The sequence below is a fragment of the Rattus rattus genome, chromosome 11, assembly GCF_011064425.1.
Source record: "Rattus rattus isolate New Zealand chromosome 11, Rrattus_CSIRO_v1, whole genome shotgun sequence".
Lineage (NCBI taxonomy): Eukaryota > Metazoa > Chordata > Mammalia > Rodentia > Muridae > Rattus > Rattus rattus.
In genome coordinates, this window is record NC_046164.1 from 1,041,726 (window position 1) to 1,067,102 (window position 25,377).

Here is a 25,377-nt window from a genome sequence, read left to right on the forward strand (position 1 = left end):
AGGAGGAAGGAGGCTGGGAGGACCCTCCAGAATATACCAGAGACCTGGGAAGTGAGAGACTCTCAGTACTCAAAGGGTAGAACTCTAAATAAAATGTCCTATGGAGGGGAGAGGGAACTTGTTGAGCCCACCTCCAGCAGAAAGACAAGGCGTCAAGTGAGGGATGGGGTTGCTATCCTACAGTCAAAACTGCGATCCATAATTCTTCCTGTGTGATAGAAATTCAGGAATGGAAATGGAGAAGAACCCGAGGAAAAGAAGGTCCAGTAACAGGCCTAAAGTGGGATCCTGCTCAAGGGAAGGCCTGACACCATTACTGAGGCTACGGGGCGCTCATAAGAAACGATCTATCGTGACTGCCCTCCACAAAACCCAACAAGCAGCTGAGTCAAATGCAGATATGTGCACCAAACCAATGAACAGAAGTTGCTGACCCCTGTCATTGAATGAGGGAAGAGCAGGAGGAAGCTGAAGAGGAGGGCGACTCTGTACGAGGACCAGTAGTCTCAATTGACCTGGATCCCCCAGATCTCTCAGACACTGGATCACCAAGCAGGCAGCATACACCAGCTGATATGAGGACTCCCACACAGAGGACTACCAGGTCTGCATTCAGTCAGAGAAGATGCACCATCAAGAGACTGGAGGCCCCAGGAAGTTTAGAGGTCTGGTGGGGAGGGTGGGGTGGAGACATCCTAGTGGAGCCTAGGGTTGGGGTGAGATATGGGATATGGAACAATTGGAGGGTGGACTGGGAGGGGAATAAAATCTGGGGTGTAAAAGTAAATAAAAATAAAAATAAAAAAGAAATGAACATTGTGTACCTCCTTCCCCCCAAAATAAAACATTATTAGGAAATCTCAGAAACTGACCAGTTACCCTCTCCATGACTACCCCAACAAGTTGAGCTGCCTGCACGCTGTGCGGTGTGCTACAGGTTTCCACCTTCTGTCAGCTGCCACCCATGCTGGGGTGGCCTTTGTGAAGTAGCTTTCTTTAAGTCATTTCTGCTCTTATGAATATGCATTCATATATATTCATAATTTATATTCATAATATATAATATGGTATATAATTTGGTTTTTAATTAATGAAGCAAAATTTTGCTGTTTATTATTTTGTTCCTTAAAAAGAAATTAACAATATAATTTTTAAAAATTAAAGTTCAACTGTTTGAATGATACAGAGTTAAATGAAATTATATAAAAAACTAAGCCACAGAGAGACTTGATCAGAGAACATATGTGAAAATATTGTAGCAATGGATTATATGGTAACCAGTAAGTACTTTACTAGACAATTCATGGTTTCCTGGTCTGATGTCATAAGGATGAACCAATAATATCTGAATGTGTCATGTAAATGTATGTGAAGATGCCCGAAGATAATTTCAGGTACCATCCTTAGGCTATCTACCTCATTTGAGACAGTGTTCCATTGGTCTGAAAATCACCCATTAGGTTAAGCAGTCTGGCTGGTGGGTATCAGGGATCTTCCTGTGTCTGTCTCCCCACTGCTTAGATTAAAAGTGTGTCCTATTATTATGAATAAAGTTGCTATGAACATAGTTGAGCAAATGTCCTTGTGGTATGGTGGAGTATCTATTGGGTGTATGCCCAGGAGTGGTATTGCAGGGTCTTAAGGAAGAACTATTCCCAATCTTCTGGGAAAATGCCAGGTTGATTTACAAAGTGGCTATACAAGTTTGCACTCCCAACAGCAATGGGGGAGTGTTCCTCTTGCTCCATATCCTCACTAGCAGGTGCTGTCACTTGAGCTTTGGATATTAGCTGTCTAGACTGGTTATAAGATAGAATCTCAGAGTCATTTTGACTTGCGTTTCTCTGATGACTAAGGACATTGAACATTTCTTTAAGTGCCATACCACAAGGTCATTTGCTCAATTACGTTCATAGCAGCTTTATTCATAATAGTCAGAAACCGTCCCTCAGCTGGAGAATGGATAAAGAAAATGTATTACATTTACACAATGGAATACTACTCAGCTTCTAAAAGCAGGACATTGTGAAATTTCTTAGCAAATGGATGGAACTAGAAAATATCATCCTGAGTGAGGTAACCCAGACCCAGAAAGACATGCATAGTATGTCCGCACTGATAAGTGGATACTAGCCATATAGTACAGGATAACCATGCTACAATCCACAGACCCCCCTCCCCAAAGAAAACAATGAAGTAACAAGGAGAGTATAGGGGAGAATCCTTGAGTCTCACTCAGAAGGGGAAGTAAAATAGACATCTGAAGTGGATGGAGAGAAGGAACTGGGCAGGGGAGGGGATGAAGAGGGGAACAGGTGAGGCATCAGGTGTGGGGAGAATGGGAGTGGGGGATGAGAGGGCTGGGAAAGAGAAGGGTAAAGGAATGGGGCAGCATCTCTGGGACAAGGCAGGGACCTGGGATAACGGAAACTCCTGGGACCATGTAAAACTTCCAGTGGTGGGAGCGGGACACCAACCCACCTACAAAATCTTTGACCCAAAGTTTTCCCTGCCCACAAGATGTGCAGGGATAAAGGTGGAGCAGAGATTGAGGGAATGGCCAACCAATGATTGGCCCAACTTGAGATCCACCCCATGACATAGAGCCAACCCCTGACACTATTAATGATACTCTGCTATGCTTGCAGACAGTAGCCTAGCATAACTGTCATCTAAGAAGGTTCATTCAGCAGCTGATGAAAACAGATGCAGAGAACCAAACATTAGGCAGAGGGATCAAAGGCATCACAAAAAGACCTGGGCTTATGCCCAGGGCCAACTAACCTGGGCTTATGAGGGCTGAGACTGAAACACTGTCCAAAGAGCATGCATGGTCTGGGCCCCCTACACATATATAACAGATGTGCAACTTGATCTTCATGTGGGTCCCCTAAAAACTGGAGCAGGGACCATCTTTGACATGGACTCTGTTGCCTGCCTCTGTATCCCTTTACCTAAGCTGGGCTGCATTGTCTGGTCTCAGTGGAGGAGAAGGCACCTAGTTCTGATATGACTTGATGTGCCAGGGAGGGTTTGTATCCATGGGGGAGGGTGCTCCCCTTCTCTGAGTTACAGGTAAGAGGAGGGAGTAATGGGAGAAGGCAGTGGGAGGATAAGACTGGAAGGCAAGGAGGGAGAGGGCTGTGATTAGGATTTAAAATGAATAAATACATTAATAGAAAAAAATCTGTGTACCACCATGTGAGGCTTTTACATAGGTTTTGGGAATTGAACCCAGGTCCACAATGCTTACACAGCAAGCACTTTGCTGATAGATATAGGCTCAGTAATATTTGTTTAATGGAAAACTATATTATATTTTTGAACACTGGTTATTCATCAAATATTTTCAGACAGAAGAATGTGACATCCTAGAGATTAGCTTCTTGAGTTCTTTATATACTTTGGGTATTAGCAGTCTATCAGATGTGGGCTTAGTATAGATTATTTTTCCAAATCTGTAGGTTGACTATGTCCTTTGCCTTACAGAAGTTTTTCATGAGGTCCCATTTATGGATTCTTGATCTTTGAGCCTGAGCCATTGGAGTTCTGTTTAGGAAATATCCCCTCCTCCCCTGATGCCAATGAGTTCGAGGCCCTTTCCCCACTTTTCTTTCTATTAGATTCAGTGTATCTGGTTGTATGTTGAGGTCCTTGATCTATTTGGACTTGAGCTTTGTGCAAGGTGAAAAATATGAATCTATTTTCATTTTTTGACATACCAACTGCCAGTTAGACCAGCACCATTTATTGGAAATGCTTTTTTCCCCATTATATACTGTTGACTTCTTGGTCAAAGATCAAGTGTCCATAAGTATGTGGCTTTATTTCTGGGTCTTCAATTTTTGCTATTCTGGTGTTTTTGTTTTGCCATATGAAATCGAGAATTGCCCTTTCTGTGTCTGTGAAGAATTGTGTTGGAATATTGTTGGGGATTGCATTGAATCTGTATATTGCTTTTGGTAGGATGGCGATTTTTACTCTGTTAATCCTACAAATTCATGAGCATGGGAGATCTCTCCATTCCCTTAGGTCTCCTTTGATTTCTTTTTTGAGAGATTTGAAGTTCTTGTCATACAGATCTTTCACTTGTTTGGTTAGAGTTACACCAAGATATTTTATATTATTTGTGTCTATTGTGAAGGGTGAAAAAATTGTGAAATCCTAAAGCATCCTATTGTAGTGTGTGTGTGTGTGTGTGTGTGTGTGTGTGTGTGTGTGTGTGTGTGTGTGTGTGTGTGTTTGGTCATGAACTTTTTGAATGAATCATGGGTGAAATGAATCTTGCATATCTAGTGTGTCTATCAAGTTCTGGAATTTAATGATGTAGCTGTGATTTTAGTTGTGATTGCCTACAGCATACCTGTGCCCTGAGGTATGCTCTAGACTTTTGTTTGAGCATATGCATTTAATGCCCAGAAGAGTCACTTAGTTGTCCCCTGAATGGAAGCATCATGGCTTAGATATTCTCTGGTTCCACTGTCATAGTTTAAATATTTCAGTGTTATCCTAGTATGGCAGTTCTTAGTGTCAGATCATGGATCTCTGTGAATTCTACTGTAAACCCCAAGTCACACTGAATTTGCCTCAGGACATTAAGTCTGCAGTGCTCCCTGGGGGTGTCCATATACTCAACTTATGACATTCCATTATTGGCTTGTGAGATGGCTCTGTGAGAAAAGGCACATTCTACCTGGCTTGACCTCTGACTTTCATCACTGGGTCTTATGCAAGTTATTCTCTGACCTTCACAACCATGCCATGCATGCAAATGCAACACACACACACACACACACACACACACACACACACACACACACACACACACACACACCATAATGTTTAAAAAACATATTAATTGCATTTCATTAACTTTATTCTTCAAGAATCAAAAAAAAACAAACAAAATTAACTGTGGCTTCAATGTAAAATGTATAGGAAGAAGAAAAAGATCTGAATCTGTGAAAATTGCATTTTCTCTTGAATGGTGATAGACAAATCCCTGAAGAAGAGTTTGAAGTTGGAATTTGGTTTCAGACCTGTAAAAAATAAAGATAGTTTAGAATTTCATGCATAGCATGCTAACAGTTTTTACATTTAAGATTTTTTTCTTTTCAGGGGTTCTTTTATGCCCATAAATTAAATGTTTCAATTCAAACACATAAAATTGGCCTATAGCATCCAGCGCAATTGAGGTAAGCTTTATACAAAAATATTATTCTTCATTTAGTTTCATTATAAATGATATATAACGATGTTAATTCAAGATTCTAGATTCATGAAGTATGAACAAACATACTATTGAACACTGATTACTTCATTAAAAGCATAATCTTACAATGATTTTGGATCAATAAAATATATACTTCCATATCAAATGATACTTGTTTTCATCCTTTTTCCTATTTTCTATTCTCAAGCTCTCTTTGGGAATCATCTCTTTCTCAGCATATGTCACTAGATAACAAATCCAAGATGTTTGCCGATGATAGTCTAAAGAAGTCACAGGTGGTTTCTGCTCTCTGAATTAGTCCCGATGTAGACACAGTGTAGTAGTAAGCCCCCATTTGAATCTGAACAGGCTCTAACGTCATATATTCTACCCACATTTGTACTTGAGTGTGAGCTCAAAGTAACAACAAAATCAAAATCCGAAGAGAACGTTAACCGGTCTAAGGTCGTTGCTGAAAAGGTAGATGATTCCTCTTCCTGCCTGTAGCAATTTCTCAGATCACAACTTAGGATAAATATAGCATAAAATAAAATATAGCTATATTTATTGAGTGGTAGCTTTGACCATAGAACATGCACTCAGTTTTATAGATAAAAATGCTTCTTATAATAGAACTCAGCATTCATAATTTTGTACCTCAATTGTTTCATACTTTGTGAGTTTTTTAAAAGACCATTAATATTTCTTATTATCTAACTTCCTAGAAATTTTCAAATTATTTTAAGCTTTAGTAACCTACTCAAGTAATCAATAGCTGTTTGTTTTGTGTTTAATATTCTGAAAGTATCCAGTCAATATTCACTTGTTTTCAAAGGTAAGCACTTATCTTCTTCTTTCATGATTTAACTAAAAATATACTTATGAGGTTCAACTTCATGGATCTTTCCAGGAATAGTATCTGAAGTAACGAACTACATGGAAAATATATAATTTCTTTTACCCTATAAATAATAGAGTGTGAGCAATACTGTTTTAGATTTAATGTTCCTCCTTATTATCACTCTGTGCCTCTCTGTTTTGTTCCCCTTCCTTCCTTCCTTCCTTCCTTCCTTCCTTCCTTCCTTCCTTCCTTCCTTCCATCCATCTTTCTGTCTATACAGGGAATTGTACCTAGGTCCTCCTGTATGTTAAGCAACAACTTTACACTTAATTATACCCTCAGCCCTTCCTCTTTTTATTTTTAAATTTTGAAACAAGATATTCCTAAGTTTCTTAGACTGGCCTATTCTCCATGTAGACTAGGCTGGTTGTGAATTTACGATTTCCTGCCTCAATCCCTCTAGCAGCTAGGATTATAGGCCCACAACTACATGTGACTCTAGTATACAACCTGATTAAAGAAATGCCATTTTGCTGTAATGGGGGGAGGATGGGGAGGGGAACACCCATAGAGGAGGGGAGGGTGAGGGGCTAGGGGGATGTTGGCCCAGAAACCGGGAAAGGGAATAACAATCAGAATGTAAATAAGAAATACTCAAGTTGATAAAGATGAAAATAAAAGAAAAGAAATGCCATTTTGGTAATTTTAGACTCAAAACATGAGAGTGTACAAAGTACTTTACTTCACTGCTTGCCTAAGTATGGATGAAATAAAACTAATAGATTAAAGAAGAGTCATAATCTTCAGGAAAATGCTTCATAAAAGCTCAATGTTTCTTCGTTTTGTGAAAGCAAACTGTTTTCATGTCTTATTGAAACAAAAATTCATTTGTCAATGCTATATTTATTCTAAGTTACAATTCTACTTAACTGCTTTCCTTTTCCTTAATATGAGTTATCGCTTGTACCAGCTCAGAATTTGTGATCGTGTGACTAAGTCCACGCTTGTTACCTGGATTGTTCATTTTACTTATACTCACTTACCTTGACTGTCTTCTTCAATGTTTCCTTTGCGCTTTTATGCTGCAGGTGAGGCCACTGGGACTGTGGCAGTCTCCGGGGTACTGATAGGCACTGTGGAAGCTTCGGTATTGGCCACAGTATTTACCACTGACTCTGTGGTAGAAACTGGTGTGGACACGATGGGAGGAATGGTGTTGCTGGCTGGAATGGCGGTGTTATCATGCTTTTCATTTGTGGGAATGGCAAGAAAGGATGGGTTTGGAACGGGATGAGGTACTCCGACGGGCTGGGGGAAATTTGGCATTGGTTGCCATTTGGGGATTTGGACTGGAGACCGAAGTAGAAGTAGTTTTAGAACAAATGGGCTAACAGGCACAGAGGTCCTGTAGTGGTAGTAATTCGGCTCATAAAGATTGCGGTACAGGACAGAGCTGACTGGTGTGTATAGGACTCTTTGCACATCGTACACTACTTCGTTCTTCTCACGGCACTGCAGAAAGAGAAGATTGCATAGAAAGGTTCTGATTGTTGAGCATGGTACAAAACAACATCAGCAGCTTTTGAAAGGGTGCAGTATTTTGTCTTGAGCAAATGGAATATTGAAAGAACAAAATCCTGCATCATTATTTTATCAGATTTGGATGTACACATTTCCCACTTCATGTATGATTTTCAGCTTATGGAACATTGCTTGTAACAACATAGAACTAATATTTGTTTGTTTTGAAGAAATTAGGTCATTAATAATGTAAAATATGTTTCCCCATATGGAAATATAGCATGTAACTAGACATTACATATTTAATTACAGCGCCTAGAAAAGTCTAATAGACAGTATTGTCCTGCTATACACAAACATGCATAATGTGCACAACTCATATGGATGTATCAGTGCTGTCATGAACTACATTATTATGTATAATTGATATTTGCTAATTAAAATTTTTAATAAAAAAAAAGAAGGAACGTTTGTTATAAAGTAGGCTCAAAGAGCAGGGAGGGATTCATTATAGTTTTTAAAATTACTTCCTATTACTCAAAGAGAAAATCCAAGTTAACATGCAGTAGGCAGGCAGTATAATATTAGCAAGTAAATAAAAGTAACTAAATGTAAAACTCATTGTAATTTTAAAGGCAATTTTGATCCCAAGAATTTACTCTAAAGAATTGCCTAATAGACACCTGTTTACATTTAATAATTAAACAAATGCTCAGCACTGCAAAATTTTATAATCACAACGACAAGAGAGCACACACTACTCTCTAGATTGACTCCTTTTTTATTTTAGTTTATATTTTTATTTTGCTGCTGGCAGATGAAGTTCCTGGAATTTCAGAATGAGCATGAAAACCAAGCATACGCATAGCCTAAACTGCAATGAAAACCAGCTTAAAAGAAACAGAACCTTCCACATGGTTACCTTTTTAACATAAAATGCAATTCTGTGTCTACCAGCCATGGGACTAATTATGGACATGGATACCTGGGAAGGAGTTGGCTAGCCCACACAGGACGAAGGGTCGCAAAAAATAGGAATTCGAATACTAAAAAAAGCCTGCAGGTCTTTTAAACTTGTTGAAACATTTAAATATTTATTCAGCTTTAAAACAAGAGGCATTCTGATACGATTGAGTTTTTCACAATATTGTGCTTGGAGTCTCTAAGAGAGACAATATCAACTTACGTTTGAATCTGGGTTTTGCACCTCTGCAGCCTAAGGAGTTATCGAAAAAGAAATCATGAGAAATATTTAAATAACTAAAGTCTTCAACTATTTAATACCTAAGGAAACTGGAGCATCGGAGGAATAGAAATTTCATCAGAAGGATTTCTAATCTTAGACTAGGATTCCTGTACTTAATGTTTATGAATTTTATTTACAGTATTTTCTTTCTTTTTTAAAAAATATTACTACTTTTATTTTTTTACAGTACAGTCATTGCCCACTTCCTGGTCTACCCTCCCACAGTCCCTCATCCCATTCCTCCTCTCCCCCTGTCTCCAAAAGGCTGCCCCACCCCTGCCAGCCCTTCCCACTTCCTGGGGCCTCAAGTCTCTCCAGAGTTAGGTGTATCTTCTCTCAGTGAGGCCAGACCAGGCTATATTTTCTAACTTAAATATACATTTCTAGACTATTTGAAAGGATTCCTCTGATAATAAAGTATGTATTATGGTAACTAAATGAATACCTAGAAGATTATTTATTCTTATAATACAAATAGACTAGTAACCAGCTGTTGTGCTTTTTGAACTACCTATATTTTAATATTCTATAACTAGAATTCTTAAATAAAATTTATTTGACATCTACCAATAAAATTTAAGTGAAATTAACTCACCAAAAAGGGCAGAGTTAGTGCCAGGATATTCATAACTACGATAAAATTCCTCATCATTGCACCTAAAAGTAAATTTAAAAATTAAATTAAGACTCTTTGGATAATAAGTTAGAAGTAATTGCATATAATGTTTTCCTTGGGGAGGTGGGGAAAATCTGAATTTATGGGTAGATTTAGCCAGTGCAGGAAATCTATCTTCTCAAAATAAAAGAAACATGGAACTTGAAGTAAAAATTAGTTTGAAGCTAATTTTTGACTATGAAAGTATCATTAAAACATAATTATCCATTTATTTGATACAAATTTACTGGGATTAAGTGCTTTGCCAAACAGTGAGATTGTGGGGGTAGAGCTTGCCCTTGGCAACCAACCACATGGGCTCTCATGGGTGAGCGATTTGCACTACACACAAAGCATTGAGAACATCCATGGACACTCTGACTGAGCGCTGTCTGAGGAAGATAAAGCTTGAAAGTTTAGAGCCTAAAATGTACAGGCCTTGCTGTTCTGTGTAACAGAACAAGGTGTGGCTCTGTAAACTGAAAATCATACAGTGTGAGGAGACAAGGGTTCAAACCCGGGCTCTACCATGACAGTGTAACAGGAAATACTTTCCTCCTTCTACACCTTACATTTGTTACAGGACCTCAAACTGGGTCTTGTCAAGCATTCTGTGACCCTTAATTAATATATCAGCTATGGGATGGAACTTCTGGGAGGCAGCATTTGTCATAATATAAATGTACTTTTCCAGTAATAGAAATATGATTAATTTTGCTGCTTTAATGTATTGTAGATATGGCAATTTAAACAACTTTGAGCTGGTTAAAGACACCAGTTAGTCTTTTCCTAACAGAATCACAATGCTCATCTGCCCATTTAATTTTAATAGTTCTTGGATAGCAACACAGCACTTCAAGCTTCTATATATTGTATTGTCATGTGAACACTGTGTCTTACTGAAGCTATTATTTCTGATACACTTGTGTAAATGTGAGTTATGGAAAAGTAAACTTTATAAGTGTCACAGAATCAACACCTGTATGGCCCCACCCTGCAAGAGGGAAAAGGAATGCATATCAAACCCTATTTACCTCTCCTGATGTGAACCTCAGTGAATAGAAAGACTGTTTGCAAAACTGACTTCATAGCCACTTCTAAGAAATCACTGAATTGCAAATATCTCATGTATAATCAAATTTGGACAACGTAAGCAAAATGTTCCCTTGAGAGGCTAGAATTCCTTGTTAAATTCATTATCTTCCCATTACCTTTTCAAATCATTACTTGAAAAATAATATCTTTGCTTAAATCATAGACTCCTCTTCAATGATTAAAGAATATACTTTTATATTTATTTTATTTTTATGTTAACATTTATTATAGATACAATATTGCATGTTATGTAATATATAAATGTATGTAATATATACATTAACATTAAATGATAAGAGCTCCTTTTCAGTAGAAAGCTAATATTTTACTTTATGTATCAGATACATACTGGTATATGCTTGTGTTTGTTGCTGTCACTTTCTAAGAAGACATTATTTTTGAAACTATGGATTAAGTCAGCTTTGAAAGACATTCTATAATATAATATAATATAATATAATATAATATATAAGTACGTTACATAGTTCTAGCTTCCTGAGGAAATTAGCCCTCTCTGTTTGTCTACAGCAGTAGTAAGGCTTATTATAAATATTAGAATTAACAATGTCTCTTAGAAGTTGATAGTATCAAGCCTGGATTTTAAGACAAAGCATAGTTAATTATTTTATCGCAACAGTATCTAAAGACCAATGTCTAAGTTACACATTCATATTGAAATGATACCTAGATGTATTTAAGCTTAGCAATCAAGGATAAAAGAAAGAAAATGTGATTCCAAAATAACCCTGGTGGTTTCCCAAAGGCTACTTCACATCCTCACTGCCCGGGGCAGACCGTTAGTTACCTTCACACGGAGTCAGTTCTCGCTTGGCAGTAGGGTTTGCTTGGCCCTTTAGCGGCAGAGAAGACCCAAGATAAATAACCCGGACTAATTACAGGGTATTAGTAGCAGGAGTCAGATCCCATTTCCCTCCTACTTTTCACCCAATAGGGTGATGACAGAAAGGAAAGATTTGAGGTCACCAGGGTCACCTGCAGGTCAGTCTTAGTCAGCACACTGCAGACCGGAAACAGACGCAAATCAGGAACATGTATGGGAAAACAACCAAACTCCTTAAAGAACGTATGTTCTGTGCTTTATAAAAATATAAGAAAACATATAAAAATGTACCGATTACATTCTCAACCTACACATTTCATCTCGCTGATGCTAAAGCTATTGCTAATATAAAATAAAAACCAATAGTCACAACGATTTTTCACGTTTTAATTATTTTTAATGAAGAACTATGATTTTATGTGACTTTATATTTAGTACGGTCCATGTTGGTCATTTTTCTTCCAAATTCACAACTATTTATTTTAAAAAGTAAAAAATTAACAATCTTAATTATGAGCACCTTTTGTAAAATAAATTCACGCATGAAACATTTTCATCACTGTGGAGGCTGGGCGTTCGCATTTTGGCTTCAGTATGGATTCCTCAACAGTTCACACACTGAACGCGCACTGCTTTTATGGGACCTTTAAAGTGTCCCATTTTGGATGCACCATATTAAGGGATTGAGTTAGGAATGGTTGTTCTGTTTTAAGGTCAGATCCCTCTGATTTAGAACGTGGATTGTAAAACTGCTAATGCTGTAAAAGTTTTAGTAAAATGTAGCCAAACATGTACTTTTCCTAAATGATATCCTGCTTTCCCTGCCCACCCCACACTCCCGGGGTAAGGTTAACAACGACTTCACTTTGTGAAAACCTCATTAGATGGAGGTATTTACTGGAACACATGTAGAACTGCCAGAATGTAGGTCAGAAATAACATCAGCATTGTAGAATTTTTATGTATTCCTCAGTTTCTTAGAACAATTACATGTCTTGGAAAGCTGGGAACATTGTTCTGATCCAGAGGATACTTGTGCAGCTTCTCCACAATACGTCCAGACTTTCTATTTCTTAGAAGTTTGTTTCTGTTCTTCTTTGTTCCTGGCAGCCTGTGTATGTTGACGGCTAAATCATCCTATTGCCTCAGGATGTCAGGGGATAAAGGTGGAAGTTTATGGTCTGATCAGTCCCCAGATTCTGAAGATTCCACTCTGTCATTTCTCAACCATGAATTAAGAATAAAAGTTTTAAGTTGTTTCATTATTTTGTTAAAAAAAATAATCAAAAAGGGACTCAAACATTAAAAAAAAGTCACTTCAGAAGGGGAATGTGTCCAGAATACCTGTGAAGCTTTCTCTTTAGAACAGCATTTCTTTTTTTTTTTTTCTCCATCTTTATTAACTTGGGTATTTCTTATTTACATTTTGATTGTTATTCCCTTCCCCGGTTTCCCGGCCAACATCCCCCTAGCCCTTCCCCCTCCCCTTCTCTATGGGTGTTCCCCTCCCCATCCTCCCCCATTACCGCCCTCCCTCCAACAATCCTGTTCACTGGGGGTCCAGTCTTGGAAGAACAGCATTTCTAAAGTGGATCGTCCACTCACTCCAAGCGGAGGGGCTTAGAGAGCTCAACTGTATCCTCTGATCCACATGGATTATTCAATGTTCCCGTTTCAGGCAGTTTGAATGAAAAAGCTAACTCAAACAAATCCAGTCCCGTCTGCTACTATGCAATGCCTAGTCAAGTCCAGCACGTACACAAATGCTATCGGCATGGGACAGTCCCAGCAAATGAGAAGATGTGCAGGCAATCTAAGTCTGAGTAGCTTTGAGCTGTCATCGCTGAGACTTTGAGTTGAACTAAGTAAACTCAACGGTGTAGCTCTCTAGATATTCTATCGTTCTTCAATGAAAAGTAAAAGGGATATAAAACGCTCACATCCTTCAATCTCTGAGGAGAACAGCACGTTGCTGAGTAAGACCCCAGTTGTAGATATTTAGTAGTCTGAAACAGATTCACCACCCTTGGTTTGTGAGTATGCGATCTACTCAAGCTCTGAATGCAAAGCAACCTCATACTCTTGAGAGGCGAGCCCGGAAGCTTCTCCGTCTGCTCGCGGCACTCTTTCCTATGGATCCTGAGAGTGTATATCCATCTAACTGTTCACTTAGAGGGGTTGGGAAGAGGCTGCTATGAGGATCCGATTTCAAGCAATATGAAAAACAGTTTGAAGTGAGTGAGAAGATAAGGAATGTATCCACTAAGGTTCAGTTAAAGTTACCCATGGGGCCTTTCCTAATTCAGGCAGAACTAGTTCCTTTTGTCTTTTTCAGCCCTACCCTCAGACTTAGCCACCACCAGGAAAGGGGAGGCAGGAAGAGTGTAGGAGTCAGTAAGGACTAGATTGAATCAGGGTCTTCCGGACCGGACACATGCTGCTCTTGTGAACTCCAAGTAGCTGTGGTTGCTTGCACAAGATCCAGTCAGTCAGTCTACAGTCTAATACTGATAGAGGAGGTTAACTTAGAGTCTCGACCTCTGAGGAGCTACTGACATTGATGGCTTCTCAGGGAGCGTTCATTATCTTTAAGGTCCTGGTTGGTGGGCCATCCTCGAGTAGATGGCCACAGTAATATTCAAGAAGAAAAAGTTAAATTGAATTATTAAAAAAAAATAAAATTTGAAGAGTATGGAAGACTGCAGCAGGGAGAGGGTGTGAAATCTGGAAGGAGTTAGAGGCGAGTTAATATAATCAATATTGTATGAATCTCTCAAAGAATTAAAAAAAATAAAAGCAAACAAAGCAAAACTAACTAGCAAAACCACTCTAGGAGACCTGTTACACTTGTTAAGCTTGTGTATGTTTTTACTTCCCTTTCATGTAAGAATATTAAAGAAAATACCTTTGTTCAAGTTCTTAAGGATCAAGGATCAGCACATGATCAGTACAAAAAAGGGTACAGGTGGCCTTCTGTATCCAGTTCAATATTTAGAGATTCCAACAACAAATTAAAAATATTTTAAAAATAAGCAGGGAAGCTTCCAAGCAGAAAACTGTTCATGTGGTTGTCCCGTGCTAGGTACCAGCAAATGAGAAGATGTGCAGGCTAAGATGTGGTTACTCCACCATCTTCCGGATCCCTGGCCTTCCGCTCTCACCCCTTCCCTGGGCCGCGTAATTAGGTTGTGTTGCCCCACCTATACTGGACACTTTCGCACAGGACTTTGTGCTATGCTTTATAAGCAACCCAGGAACACTTTAATGCATGCAGGCTCATGTACATAGCCACAAGCAGACCCCACATCTTCTGTTTATTAAGGGACGTAGGCATCTGAGGTACTGCTGAGGTACTGGGAGACGGTTGGAGGGTCTTGGGACCGATCACTGAATGTATGGCAAGATAACTGTTTTACCTATGTCAAAATAGTTTAACTGTATATTTTTCCCATGAAAATCTCTTTCAACAATATATAATATATAATGCAATAATAAATATAATGTAATATTATTATAATTATATATATTATGTATTATTCTCCATGAATTTGCTGTATTCACAGCTGGTTATAGTTAAACAGCACAATTTGGGGACACATTAGTTTTATTAACTATATTTTAGATGCTTTGGGCAAATGGTTCTTTCATAGTTTAGCTTTGAAAGCCTGGACCAAAAAAAAATCTTTTTCAACTGGTGCTTTCAAGAATACATGTGCCTATTGGAAATTTACGATGCAAGTACTTTAATGATAAATGTATATTTTTGGAGTCTTCTGATGAGATGTTTGTTGCAAGGAGTACACTTTGGAAAACAATTCACTCGATGGTCCCAATCCTACAAACTAACATTAGATTCTAGGTAAAAAATGGAAGTTTGACTGACAGGTTTTATTGGGATAGTTTCTTAACAATAAATCATTAAAGATGTTAGAGATTAAAGATATGCCTAAATTCTCAGATGGACAAATGGGTTAATTTTAATTAATATATTTGCATCATAAATTTGGATAATCAAAAGTACGTGGTATGATCTCTCCCCTAACCCCCAAAATGGAAAAATGACTAAAAGAATAAGATCAAAGTTCTAGTTTGAGACTTGAGGACATGTATCTAAGATTAGAGAGAGAAAGAAAGAGGGAGAAGGAGAGGGAGAGGGAGAGGGAGAGAGAGGGAGGAGGAAGGAGAGAGAGAGAGAGAGAGAGAGAGAGAGAGAGAGAGAGAGAGAGAGAGAGAGAGAGAGAGAGAGAGAGAGAGAGAGGAATGCATTCCCTAAATTCTCCTAGGTTATAGTAGCCATTGTCAGTCTTAGGCCCCTAGAAACTTGGTTACCCATGATCCTAGGCCTTCCCTTTTCCTTCCATGCTGGTCTCCAGTCCTACAGTGGTAGCCAATATGTCAGACTAGATTTCAGAAGTGATTCCTATAAAATCAATACCATAGCGTTTGTTCCTCTTGATGTCCTAGTATTAGAAGCTTTAGTTAAGGGATTATTATCCAAGTGTGTAAGGAGTCTGCAATCCCGGAAGATGACTTAGGAAGGCAGAAGTTTCTGTCCTCTGGTCTAACTAAACGGCTTATTAGGCTGACCTTGACTTTCAGCCAGGATACACACAGAGCATGGCAGTGTTTCCATGGTTGGTGCAAAGGGTAGTAGCATCTGTGGACAAATTTATTACAGTGAAGAAATACAGTCTTAGAACTTTGCTAATTTCCTGGTAATTAACCACGGAGACAAGGGCAGCAATTGTGACACAATGAAAGGCTCATTGTCCAAGATAGATTTGTTGAATGACTTTTCTCTTATATTGCAGGGTAGATTTTTTTTTCATTACCACCTGGTACCTTTCTCTCCTTCAGGGCATTACTCTGTGTTCACCATCAGGTTAGTAGGAAATTATGTAATTTTGCTATAGAAAAACCCACATAACATTCAATTAAGTCCTCAGGAACTTGAATGTTTAATACATGTATAATGAGATGTGTGAGTTGTATCTGGACCAAGATTTTATGACTGGATATTTTTTGGATCTTAGAGTTCCTATAGCAGAAAATGGGTAGTCAAGAAATTACTCAAATGGCTGTGCTAAAATTGTAATTGAACAGAGGAAATTTGTCATCATTTAAATACTGGTTTTGAAAATTTCATTTTCTGAGAGAATGAACATTTTGCCACCTTCCATAATGATATTTGTGAAAATGCTTTTTTAAAAAATATTAGGAATTGGTAGTTCTTAATAATATGTTCAGTCGAGTGCATTTAGATTTATATTCCATTGTTTAAGTAATATGCAGAAAACAATGTGGACTGTTCTATTAGAAGGCATAGCATGGTCAGAATTACAAAGGGCAGAAATAAAGTACGATGGGAGAAGGTCAAAGTGTGGATTTTTTGACAGGCTGATCTTTTTATGAAGATCATAATATTTGACTTGATTCTTAAAAGATAAATTGAATCTGAGTACTGAATTGGAGGACTGTATGCTTCCCAAGGAGAACTCACCACGGCAAAGGCACAGTTGTGTGACGAAGTCTGGTTGTGGACAGTGGCAACGCCTAGATTTTCTGAGCATGGGATATGTGGGCCCAAGTGAAGGGAGAAGGTTTTGAAAAGAAACTTGGGATTAGTATGTGGGCCTTTGGGCCTGTGTTTGTGTGGACGGGGTTGGGAGTTGACTTTTCACCATCGATCATAAGGAACTTTAAGTGTTGGTTAATCATGTCAGAAACAACGTTCAATTTGTGCTTTGAGGTAATGCAGGAGATAAAAGTGGCAGCGAGGTGACAGGTCAACAGCTAGCGGTCATCTTAAAAGCCATATAATGATTTTTTCTTCCTGAAGTGAGGTAAAAAGAAATAGATTTAACTCATCTCTGACCCCAACTCAGAGTTTATTTTAGTACAAATGCTCCTGAAACCAGAGCAGAGGAGTGCAGTGGCTTTGCCTCTGCATTTCTGTCACGTGCTAGAGCTACAAGCATCTAAAATCCACAGGAGTTCTCCAAGCTTCAGTTTCTCCATCTAAGAAAGAGATTTGGGAGGACTTAACTTTGTAGTGATCTTAAAGCCCTTGCGACTTGTAATAGCAGTATTAATGCTATTTTAGTTGACTTAGGTAAATTTTGACTCCTGGATACTATTGATGCCTTTATACAGCATGAGCCTATGAACACTTTCATTCAGGATATTCCAGGGTTGTTGAGTCAATCACCTATACTATTCACGTTTTGCTTAAAGTGTTTAGCGATCAAGTCTACACAAGGCTGGCCAACAGCTTAGTGAAGAAAGCGATTTCCATGTGTTGAGTGAAGATGAGAATGACCCCCAAAGGTTCATATATTTAAATGCTTATTCCTGCAATTTATGTAACTGTTTAGGAAGGATTAGGGGTGTGGTCTTGTTGAAGGAGGTATATCACTGAGGGTGAGCTTTGAGATTTAAAAGACCATTCCGTTCCTTGTTGGCTGTCTTTCTGCCTTGTGCTGTGCCTTGGATGTAAAACCTCAGTTACTTCTCCAGCACCATGCCTGCCTGATGTCATGATCCCCAACTCACCCTCTGAAAATGTAAGCAATCCCCTAATTAAATCTTTTCTTCTATAAATTATCTTTGTCCTGATGTCTATTCACACCAATAGAAGAGTAACTAAGATAGCATGTAAGCATATACACAGTGAGTTTGATATCCAGAGTTAACGAACTAATACGAAAAACTGGTAAGGTACATGCATGTCCAATCTCCATGCTGAGAAGGCAGAAGCACGCACAGATGGGTGGGGCTTGCTGGACAGCCATCCTAGATTAATCAGCAAGCATCAGGCCAATGAGAAACCATGTCTAGAAAACTGAAGTGGAGGGCACCTGAAGGAACATTTGAGGTTGGACTCTGGCTTCTATGTACATACATGTCTATCTGGACAGACACATGCCTAGGTATACAATACACATGTGTATATTAAAATATGTTAAATTTTATGTCTCACATTTTTTATAATATTATTCTGACAAGGGGCCGGAGTATCAACTTGCTTTCTAAATTCACTCTCTGTCCCCTATGTCACGGCAGCTCTCACACCTCATTGCAGAAGTTTCTGTGAATTATGGGTTGTGAAGGCAGAAATTTGAAATTGGTCAAAATTCACAGGCTTGGTGTCTGTATAGTTCTCAGCCACACATGGGGCATAAGTGTCCTATTCCTTACACAAGGCTTGGGGACAATAGCAGAAGAGGTGGTAGAAATTATTGTAAGAATCAGAGGTTGAGAAAAACCAGAGCAATACAGATTCTTCTCAACATGACAGGACCACTGTGCTCCTGAGCCCTCTGTGATTTTGTTTTGTCTGCATATGTCCTATCCAGTGGAATCACTCCACATTCCAGCATGAAGTGGAAGGCTTGCAAGCCTTCACCCCTAACTGAGAAGTTTTCATATTTGATGATTTCTAGAAGGAGAGTCAGCGTTTTTAAAGATGTGGCTCATCTCCTTGGTCCTGTGGAGGATTGATGACCCAGGAGAGGGGAATGCTAGGCTGCTGAGGCAGGAGTGGGTAAGCTGGTGGGGAAGCACCCTCATAGAGTTCGGGGGAGGAGGTAGTCAGCTTGTGGAGGGGATATGACATTTGAATTGTAAATGAATAAAATGGCCAATAAAAAATTACAAAAGAATATACTAAGCGAGATACAGTTTAATAGAAAGAAAAAGGATGTGGCTCATGTGGATGGCCAAGTAAGGGCAAGTTTATGGGCAACTCAACTTGGACATGGTGGGCTATTAAAAAATGAAGAGGACACAATGTTGGGAGGTGAAGATCTGAGAGAAGTAAGGGAGTGATGGAAGAATGAACAGCATCAAAATGCATTGTATGCTTATATAAAGTTCCCCCAAAGTAAGGAAATGCTACATTAAAAATGGAAAATAAAAAACAGCCCTGAAACTTAAAAACCCAGGATCTTCCCTTTTATGCTTAGTAAAAAGACGCCCAAGAGACCACAGCGTATGCTATTTCAGTTGCATTTATTTTTCTCTCTTAACAGGAATATTGAGCCTTCAAGGAAGTGGTTCACATTCAGTTTCAAAGTAGCCTGAAATAAATGGAAGGTATATGATTACTAATCCAAATGGGTCATTCTCTAGAAAGCAAATAAGATCTTTATGCATATACAAGTATATATACAATATATATATTGAATTCTATCATATATGTTGTCATAAAAATCTATGTAGCTCAAGACCTGGAAAATATTTAAGACATAAATGCTGAGTAGAAAAATAAAAAGTCGGGGTTGGGGATTTAGCTCAGTGGTAGAGCGCTTGCCTAGCAAGCACAAGGCCCTGGGTTCGGTCCCCAGCTCCGAATAAAAAAAAACGAAAGAAAGAAAAAGAAAAAGAAAAAGAAAAAGTCAGAGCCTTTGTGTGTGTGTGTGTGTGTGTGTGTGTGTGTGTGTTGTGTGTGCACGTATATGTTCATGTGTGTACTTGTGTGTATTTGCGCATGTGTGCATGTGCATGTGTATATATACACATATTTATGTGTGTTAAAGTGAGAAGTGTTTTGTTTTCTATAATATAATATTATATTATATTATATTATATTATTATATTATAATATTTTGTGTTTAGTCTACATTATAACCTGTACCCAATCTACCCAGGACTTGCAGATTCATCACTTTGAGTCTGGTATGTTGAGATGACAATAATTCTATTTTAATTGAAACATAGGGCTATAGGTTTTTTTAAAAAAAAATTTACACTTACAACATTGCTTTGGGTTTTTAGCATTAAAAATCTTACATTATTTTTCTAAGGATTGGAATGAATTTTCCTTTCCTGTCTAGGTCCATAAGTTCATCCTGTCTTAGCTTTACATTAACATTTTGCGTCACCTAGTTCTGTGATTCAGCTCAAAGTGAACAACTGTATTAGTAGAAAGTGCTTAAATAAAAATATGAAAACAATTTATTAAATTGTAGCAAATAAGGACTTTAAACTGTTGTGTTATTGGACCTAAAGGAGACATAGTATACAACTCTACTGTTGGTACCAACATCTACCACAGAAAAATAGTAAAACAGATGGGATCCTCATAGCTAGGCACAGAGGAACATTTACTTTAATGGAGCAATGCATTCAAACTCACGAATAGGAAACAGAACAGCAAAAGTGATTGTGCTATGCATACTCACCTTAAGTAAACCACGGTGTGACTTTTCTTTCATTTGGTGTTAAGGAGTTCGAGTTGTAGGGGGAGTGATGGGCACAAGAAAAGGATTATAATAATAATAATACCAAGGGTTGCCTTGATTGAAGAATGGGAAGAATCCATCAAATGGAGGCCGGAATGGGGGAAAAGGAAACCGTACAGGTAACTCATCACTGTCACTGGCCTGTTGATAAAAAGCAAAGGCTTATTTTACTCTTGCTGTCTTCCATGTGGGTTTGTTATATTAAGGAGTAAGTTTAAAAGGTCTAAATTACTTGCAGCTTTTATTTGTAAAATTTACAAGGGCTTGATTATTTCAGTTTAGAAAGTTAGAGATAAGTATATTCCAAATCTCAGACTTCAAAGCAAATTTTTTCAAATAATCCTTTCTATAGCTATAAGGCCATGATAAGAGAGGTAATGGCTCTGTAATCTGTACCTCTTTTGATTCACATGACCATTAACCAAACCACATGTTGAAAAATACCCGTCTCTCTCTCTCACTCTGTTTCTAGATTTCTACCTGGTTTTGTGCTGAATGGGCGAGGTGCTATATTATTGACCTAAGCATGACCAGGTCAGTGATCCCAATGTCTCAGACTAATGGGAATGGCAAGTCAAGATCAGGCTCAGAAGAACGTTTAAGCCTTTCCCTAGCCAATGTACAAAATGTTTATGGTTGGCTAAAACCAGTGTGTACAGAAAGCATCAAATGCTGCCTCCTCCTCCTGAATGACTGGGTCCCAAGACTGACCCGATCCAGAGACCTTCTGCTGACATTAGCTCACTCACTTCTCCTTGTTCTTGCTGTATATAATAGAGTGCCGAGTTTCTAGGATGTGACAGGTACATATTCATCAGAGCACATGGCCTACTAAGTCCCAATTATTCTGTATGTATGTCTTTTCTTCGTTCCCATCCCCCCATTTTTCCTGAATGTTTTTACTTGTCTGTTCATACCAAAATAATGTTTTACTGATTTTTTTTCCCTGCTTTGGTTATCAAGACTGGCTTACTACCATCTGGAATGGGATGTCAAGTGTTCTTAGTTCACTTTCCTTAGGCGGATCACTTGGTCCCTAGCTCAGTGATACTGGGAGATGGTGCCTTTAAGAGGGGGCACCTTTTGGGAAATTCCCTTGTGGGAACTGCACTGTGCCCTTTGTCACAGAGTGACTCACAACTAAACCTGCATGTCATTGTTACACGAGATGAAAAGACACCTGCCTCTATATAGGCAGACATTAACCAGTTAATTTATACTGAATTCAGGTATTCCTCCAAATATCAAACTCTATATACTGGTCTAATGCTAATACCCCAAAGACTCTTGAGAATCTCTGTAGAGGTCAAGAGGTTTGGATGACTAAATGCATTTAAGCACAGTTGTGACTATCTCACAGAAAAAGAGCTGGCCCGGGAAGACGAAAAGCAACTTACACTTCGTTTTTCTCGTTCCCGGTCCTCAGGCACCTGAAAGGTGATCAGTGAGATTAATTCATGCTGATGAAAACAGGTGAGAAATATACACATGTACATGAGAGAAATATACACAAGTACGCACAAGAAATATATACATGTACATGTGGGAAATATACACATGTACATATGAGAAATACATGTGTACATGTGAGAAATATACAGGTGTGCACAGGAGAAATATACACATGTACATGTGAGAAATAGTTCAACTACTTTCTAATGCTGTTTCAAGTTATCCATTAAAATAGAGGACTTGGTTATCCAGATGATATAGAGAGAATGTTCAGTAAAAATTGTTACTGGGCATCATAATTGCTTTTTCTTTTTGTGGTGATGAGCATCAACCATCAATCCTTGGATTTCTCAACTCAACACAAGGTAGGATTATATAGGAAGGGGAACCTGATGTCTCCATCTGATTTCTCTTGGGCAAGTCTATAGGGCATTATCTTCTTTAAGTATTGATGTGGAAGGGCCCAGCGCACTCCATGCAGCACTGTCTCTGAGCAGGTGGTCCTAAGTTGTATTGGAAAGCACAATGAGTAGGCCATAGGGAGCAAATCAGTGAGCAGGACCTTTCCATGGCCTCAGCTTTAGTTCTAGTCTCCTGTTTCTGTCTTTAGTTCCTGCTCTGACGTGTGATGGAGTGTGACCCAAGCACAGCAAGCTGCAATAAAATATTTCCTTCCCAAATTGCTTTTGGTTATGGAGTTTAATCACAGCAATAGAAACTGAGCCAGCTATCAGGCACATGTTGTAGCACTGGATGATGCTCCTGTTTCTTAGAGTGCATTTTTAGATGTTACCATATTTGCTATGCACAAAAACTACATGGAATCAGTCATGCACCAAGGAGCATATGACATTTCCTGAAATACAATACTACAGGTCAGGTTGTAAATATCTTTATACACTGAAATGTGAAGAGAGAGTAATAACATCATGGAGAATCATGAATCTAAAGTTCATAAACGCTGTAGAGATTAGAAGTGATTTACTCACCGGGAGACAAGCAGTTATTGCCAGGATGGCAGAGAGCAGGAGAAGAGCTTTCATCTTGTTTAGAAATGTCCTAGAGATCGTAAAGAAGACTAAATATTAACAGAAATCCAGGTGATACAAGCCCGGTACAGTGTGTGTAACTAACAGCTCTCCAGACTTAGCCGGTCATTTGCAGTTTTATTGTCTGTTTACCAGTGGGAAACTTTTCAAAAGTAAATACAGGGATGATTTGTGATTTTATGACTTCATTATATCATTTCTTTAAAAATATTTATGAATGCTGTCTTAAATACCTTATTAACTAGAGATTTACTGTTCAGTATGCAATACAGTTTTCTGAGGAATATTTAGCTCATTTCTCATGTCATTAACATCATTTTGGGGTGACTTTGAGATCATGGCTATTTATTTTTATCACTTTCTGAGTTTTTCTATGTACCTATGAGGCAGAAGATTAAAACATGAAAGAATAAAATATTGCCACATCTTCAACTCTGTCTTTGTTTCTCTTTCATCATATCAATGAAAATGTAATTGGACTCTACAGCATACCAGGAGAAGATTGATGAATTTAAAGACAGGCATTTAAAAATTTTGTCAAGTTTAGCATTCCAATGGCCAACTCGCAGTATAGAAAAGTGACCGTATAACCCCACGCAAATACACTTTTACCTTCTTTGTTCAAACATGGTGCCACCCACTATCAAGGATATAATTGTAAAGCCTGAGCCCTTTCAGGTGGAGACTACTTGGAAATAATTAAGTCTTTGTAATGTAAAGCAACATGGGATATACACTATACATAGAAGTTATGAAATATTGAGAGCATACAGAGAGATAGAATGGGGAAGTAAGTTTTGAAGAGGATACGATTGTAGAGAATTTTATACGATGGGATGGTTTTCAAGGATTATTTAAAATCTCATTAAACAGAAAGGTAAAAAAAATCACAGACTCCTTTGGACCATGTCTTGTGTTTTATAAATGGCTACATGCCATAATTACCAATGACCTTTTGTTCCCTCAAGCCATCACAGTATATCGTTCTATTGAAAAGTCTTAACGTTATGAATGAGTCAGATGTGTTTTGTGGCACAACACTTTCATTCATCCAAAGGTTGATATAAAAGAGAATTTAAATCATTTTATACAACTCAATATGCCATATCAGAATGGGGCATAAAGGATAATACTTTAAGGAGGTTACTAACAAAGTGGTAATTCTCTTTTCTTTTTTCCTGCCAAGACAGGGTTTCACTCTGTGTGGCTCTGGCTGTTCTGGAACTTACTTAGTAGATCAGGTTGGCCTCAAACTTACAGAAATCCAGAGATCCAATCACTGGCCTCTGTCTCCCAAATGTTGTCACTAAAGATTTGCAGCACTACATGTGGCAAGATCAAAAATGGTTAATTCTTTATACCCATAGAATGCCTGAAATCTTTGCTGACCTGGCCCATAAAATTCAAAATGATGAATCTCATCTCATTCCCATCCCCTGCATCAATGCCCATCCTTGCAAAGATTCCTTTATGGTCACTCTTAAACTATATCCCTAGTATAGAAAAATGGTGGTAATGAAAATTTTACAAACAGAAATAATAGTCAAATTATTGTTTGTAATTTCAAGCAGGCATTCCACGATAGTTTCAATTCTGGTACTTTATACAAAAGGAATATGCACACATAGCATCGATCTCCTGAAGAGTTTTTGACTATAGCTTGCAGCACTAAATCAGAGCCCTCTTACCTGAAACTCTCCACTCAGTTTCTTCTCACTGATGCTGCTGTCGTCAGTGGTGGATGACAGGCCCCTCACCGTTGAATCTCTTTTATACACTCCCAGTGCAATGGAATGGAGAAGTCCATGGCTGGAAAGCCACTCCCTGGGATCAATCAGTATTCTACCAGCTCAACTATCATAATCCATTGAAACTGAGAAATGAGTGACATTGTCAGTTTCATCAGAACTATGGCTGAATGATGCGGAATATTTCCTTTGTGGTTTTCCTTTACGTTTTGTCTCTCATGGATTTGGGGCTTATTGCTCTACAGACATGAGTGTTACATATCTATTAAACCACCTAATCTCTAAAACAGCAGCAAGTGCAAAAATGATTATTAGATCTTCCCATTGTGTAGGTCAAGGGCCTGAGAAATTGAGAGGGTTAGTACTTAATTTAAAATCCACAACTAGAGTTCTGCCAATATTGTGTTGACTGCTGCAGTTGGTTTCCCAGACCCGCCTATTACCAGCATTTTATATTGTCACTCTAAGGGTGGAA

At 38.4% G+C, this 25,377-nt stretch overlaps 2 protein-coding genes across 2 annotated transcripts; both read right to left on the minus strand.

The window, feature by feature from the left end:
• Window positions 1-4,858: 4,858 nt before the first annotated feature.
• Csn3 (casein kappa) lies at window positions 4,859-11,411 on the minus strand. Its single transcript, XM_032917112.1, has 5 exons — window positions 11,376-11,411; window positions 9,416-9,477; window positions 8,761-8,790; window positions 7,097-7,565; window positions 4,859-5,039 (listed from the first exon to the last, which is right to left on the minus strand). Exons 2-4 carry the CDS (start codon window positions 9,470-9,472, stop codon window positions 7,131-7,133), a joined length of 522 nt encoding a protein of 173 aa, XP_032773003.1. The 5' UTR covers window positions 9,473-9,477; window positions 11,376-11,411; the 3' UTR covers window positions 4,859-5,039; window positions 7,097-7,130.
• Window positions 11,412-20,592: 9,181 nt separating this feature from the next.
• On the minus strand, window positions 20,593-24,877 carry Fdcsp (follicular dendritic cell secreted protein). The gene is made up of 4 exons (XM_032916105.1): window positions 24,843-24,877; window positions 23,095-23,164; window positions 22,051-22,083; window positions 20,593-20,794 (listed from the first exon to the last, which is right to left on the minus strand). The coding sequence occupies exons 2-4, from the start codon at window positions 23,146-23,148 to the stop codon at window positions 20,633-20,635; spliced, it is 249 nt and encodes an 82-aa protein (XP_032771996.1). The 5' UTR covers window positions 23,149-23,164; window positions 24,843-24,877; the 3' UTR covers window positions 20,593-20,632.
• Window positions 24,878-25,377: the final 500 nt, after the last annotated feature.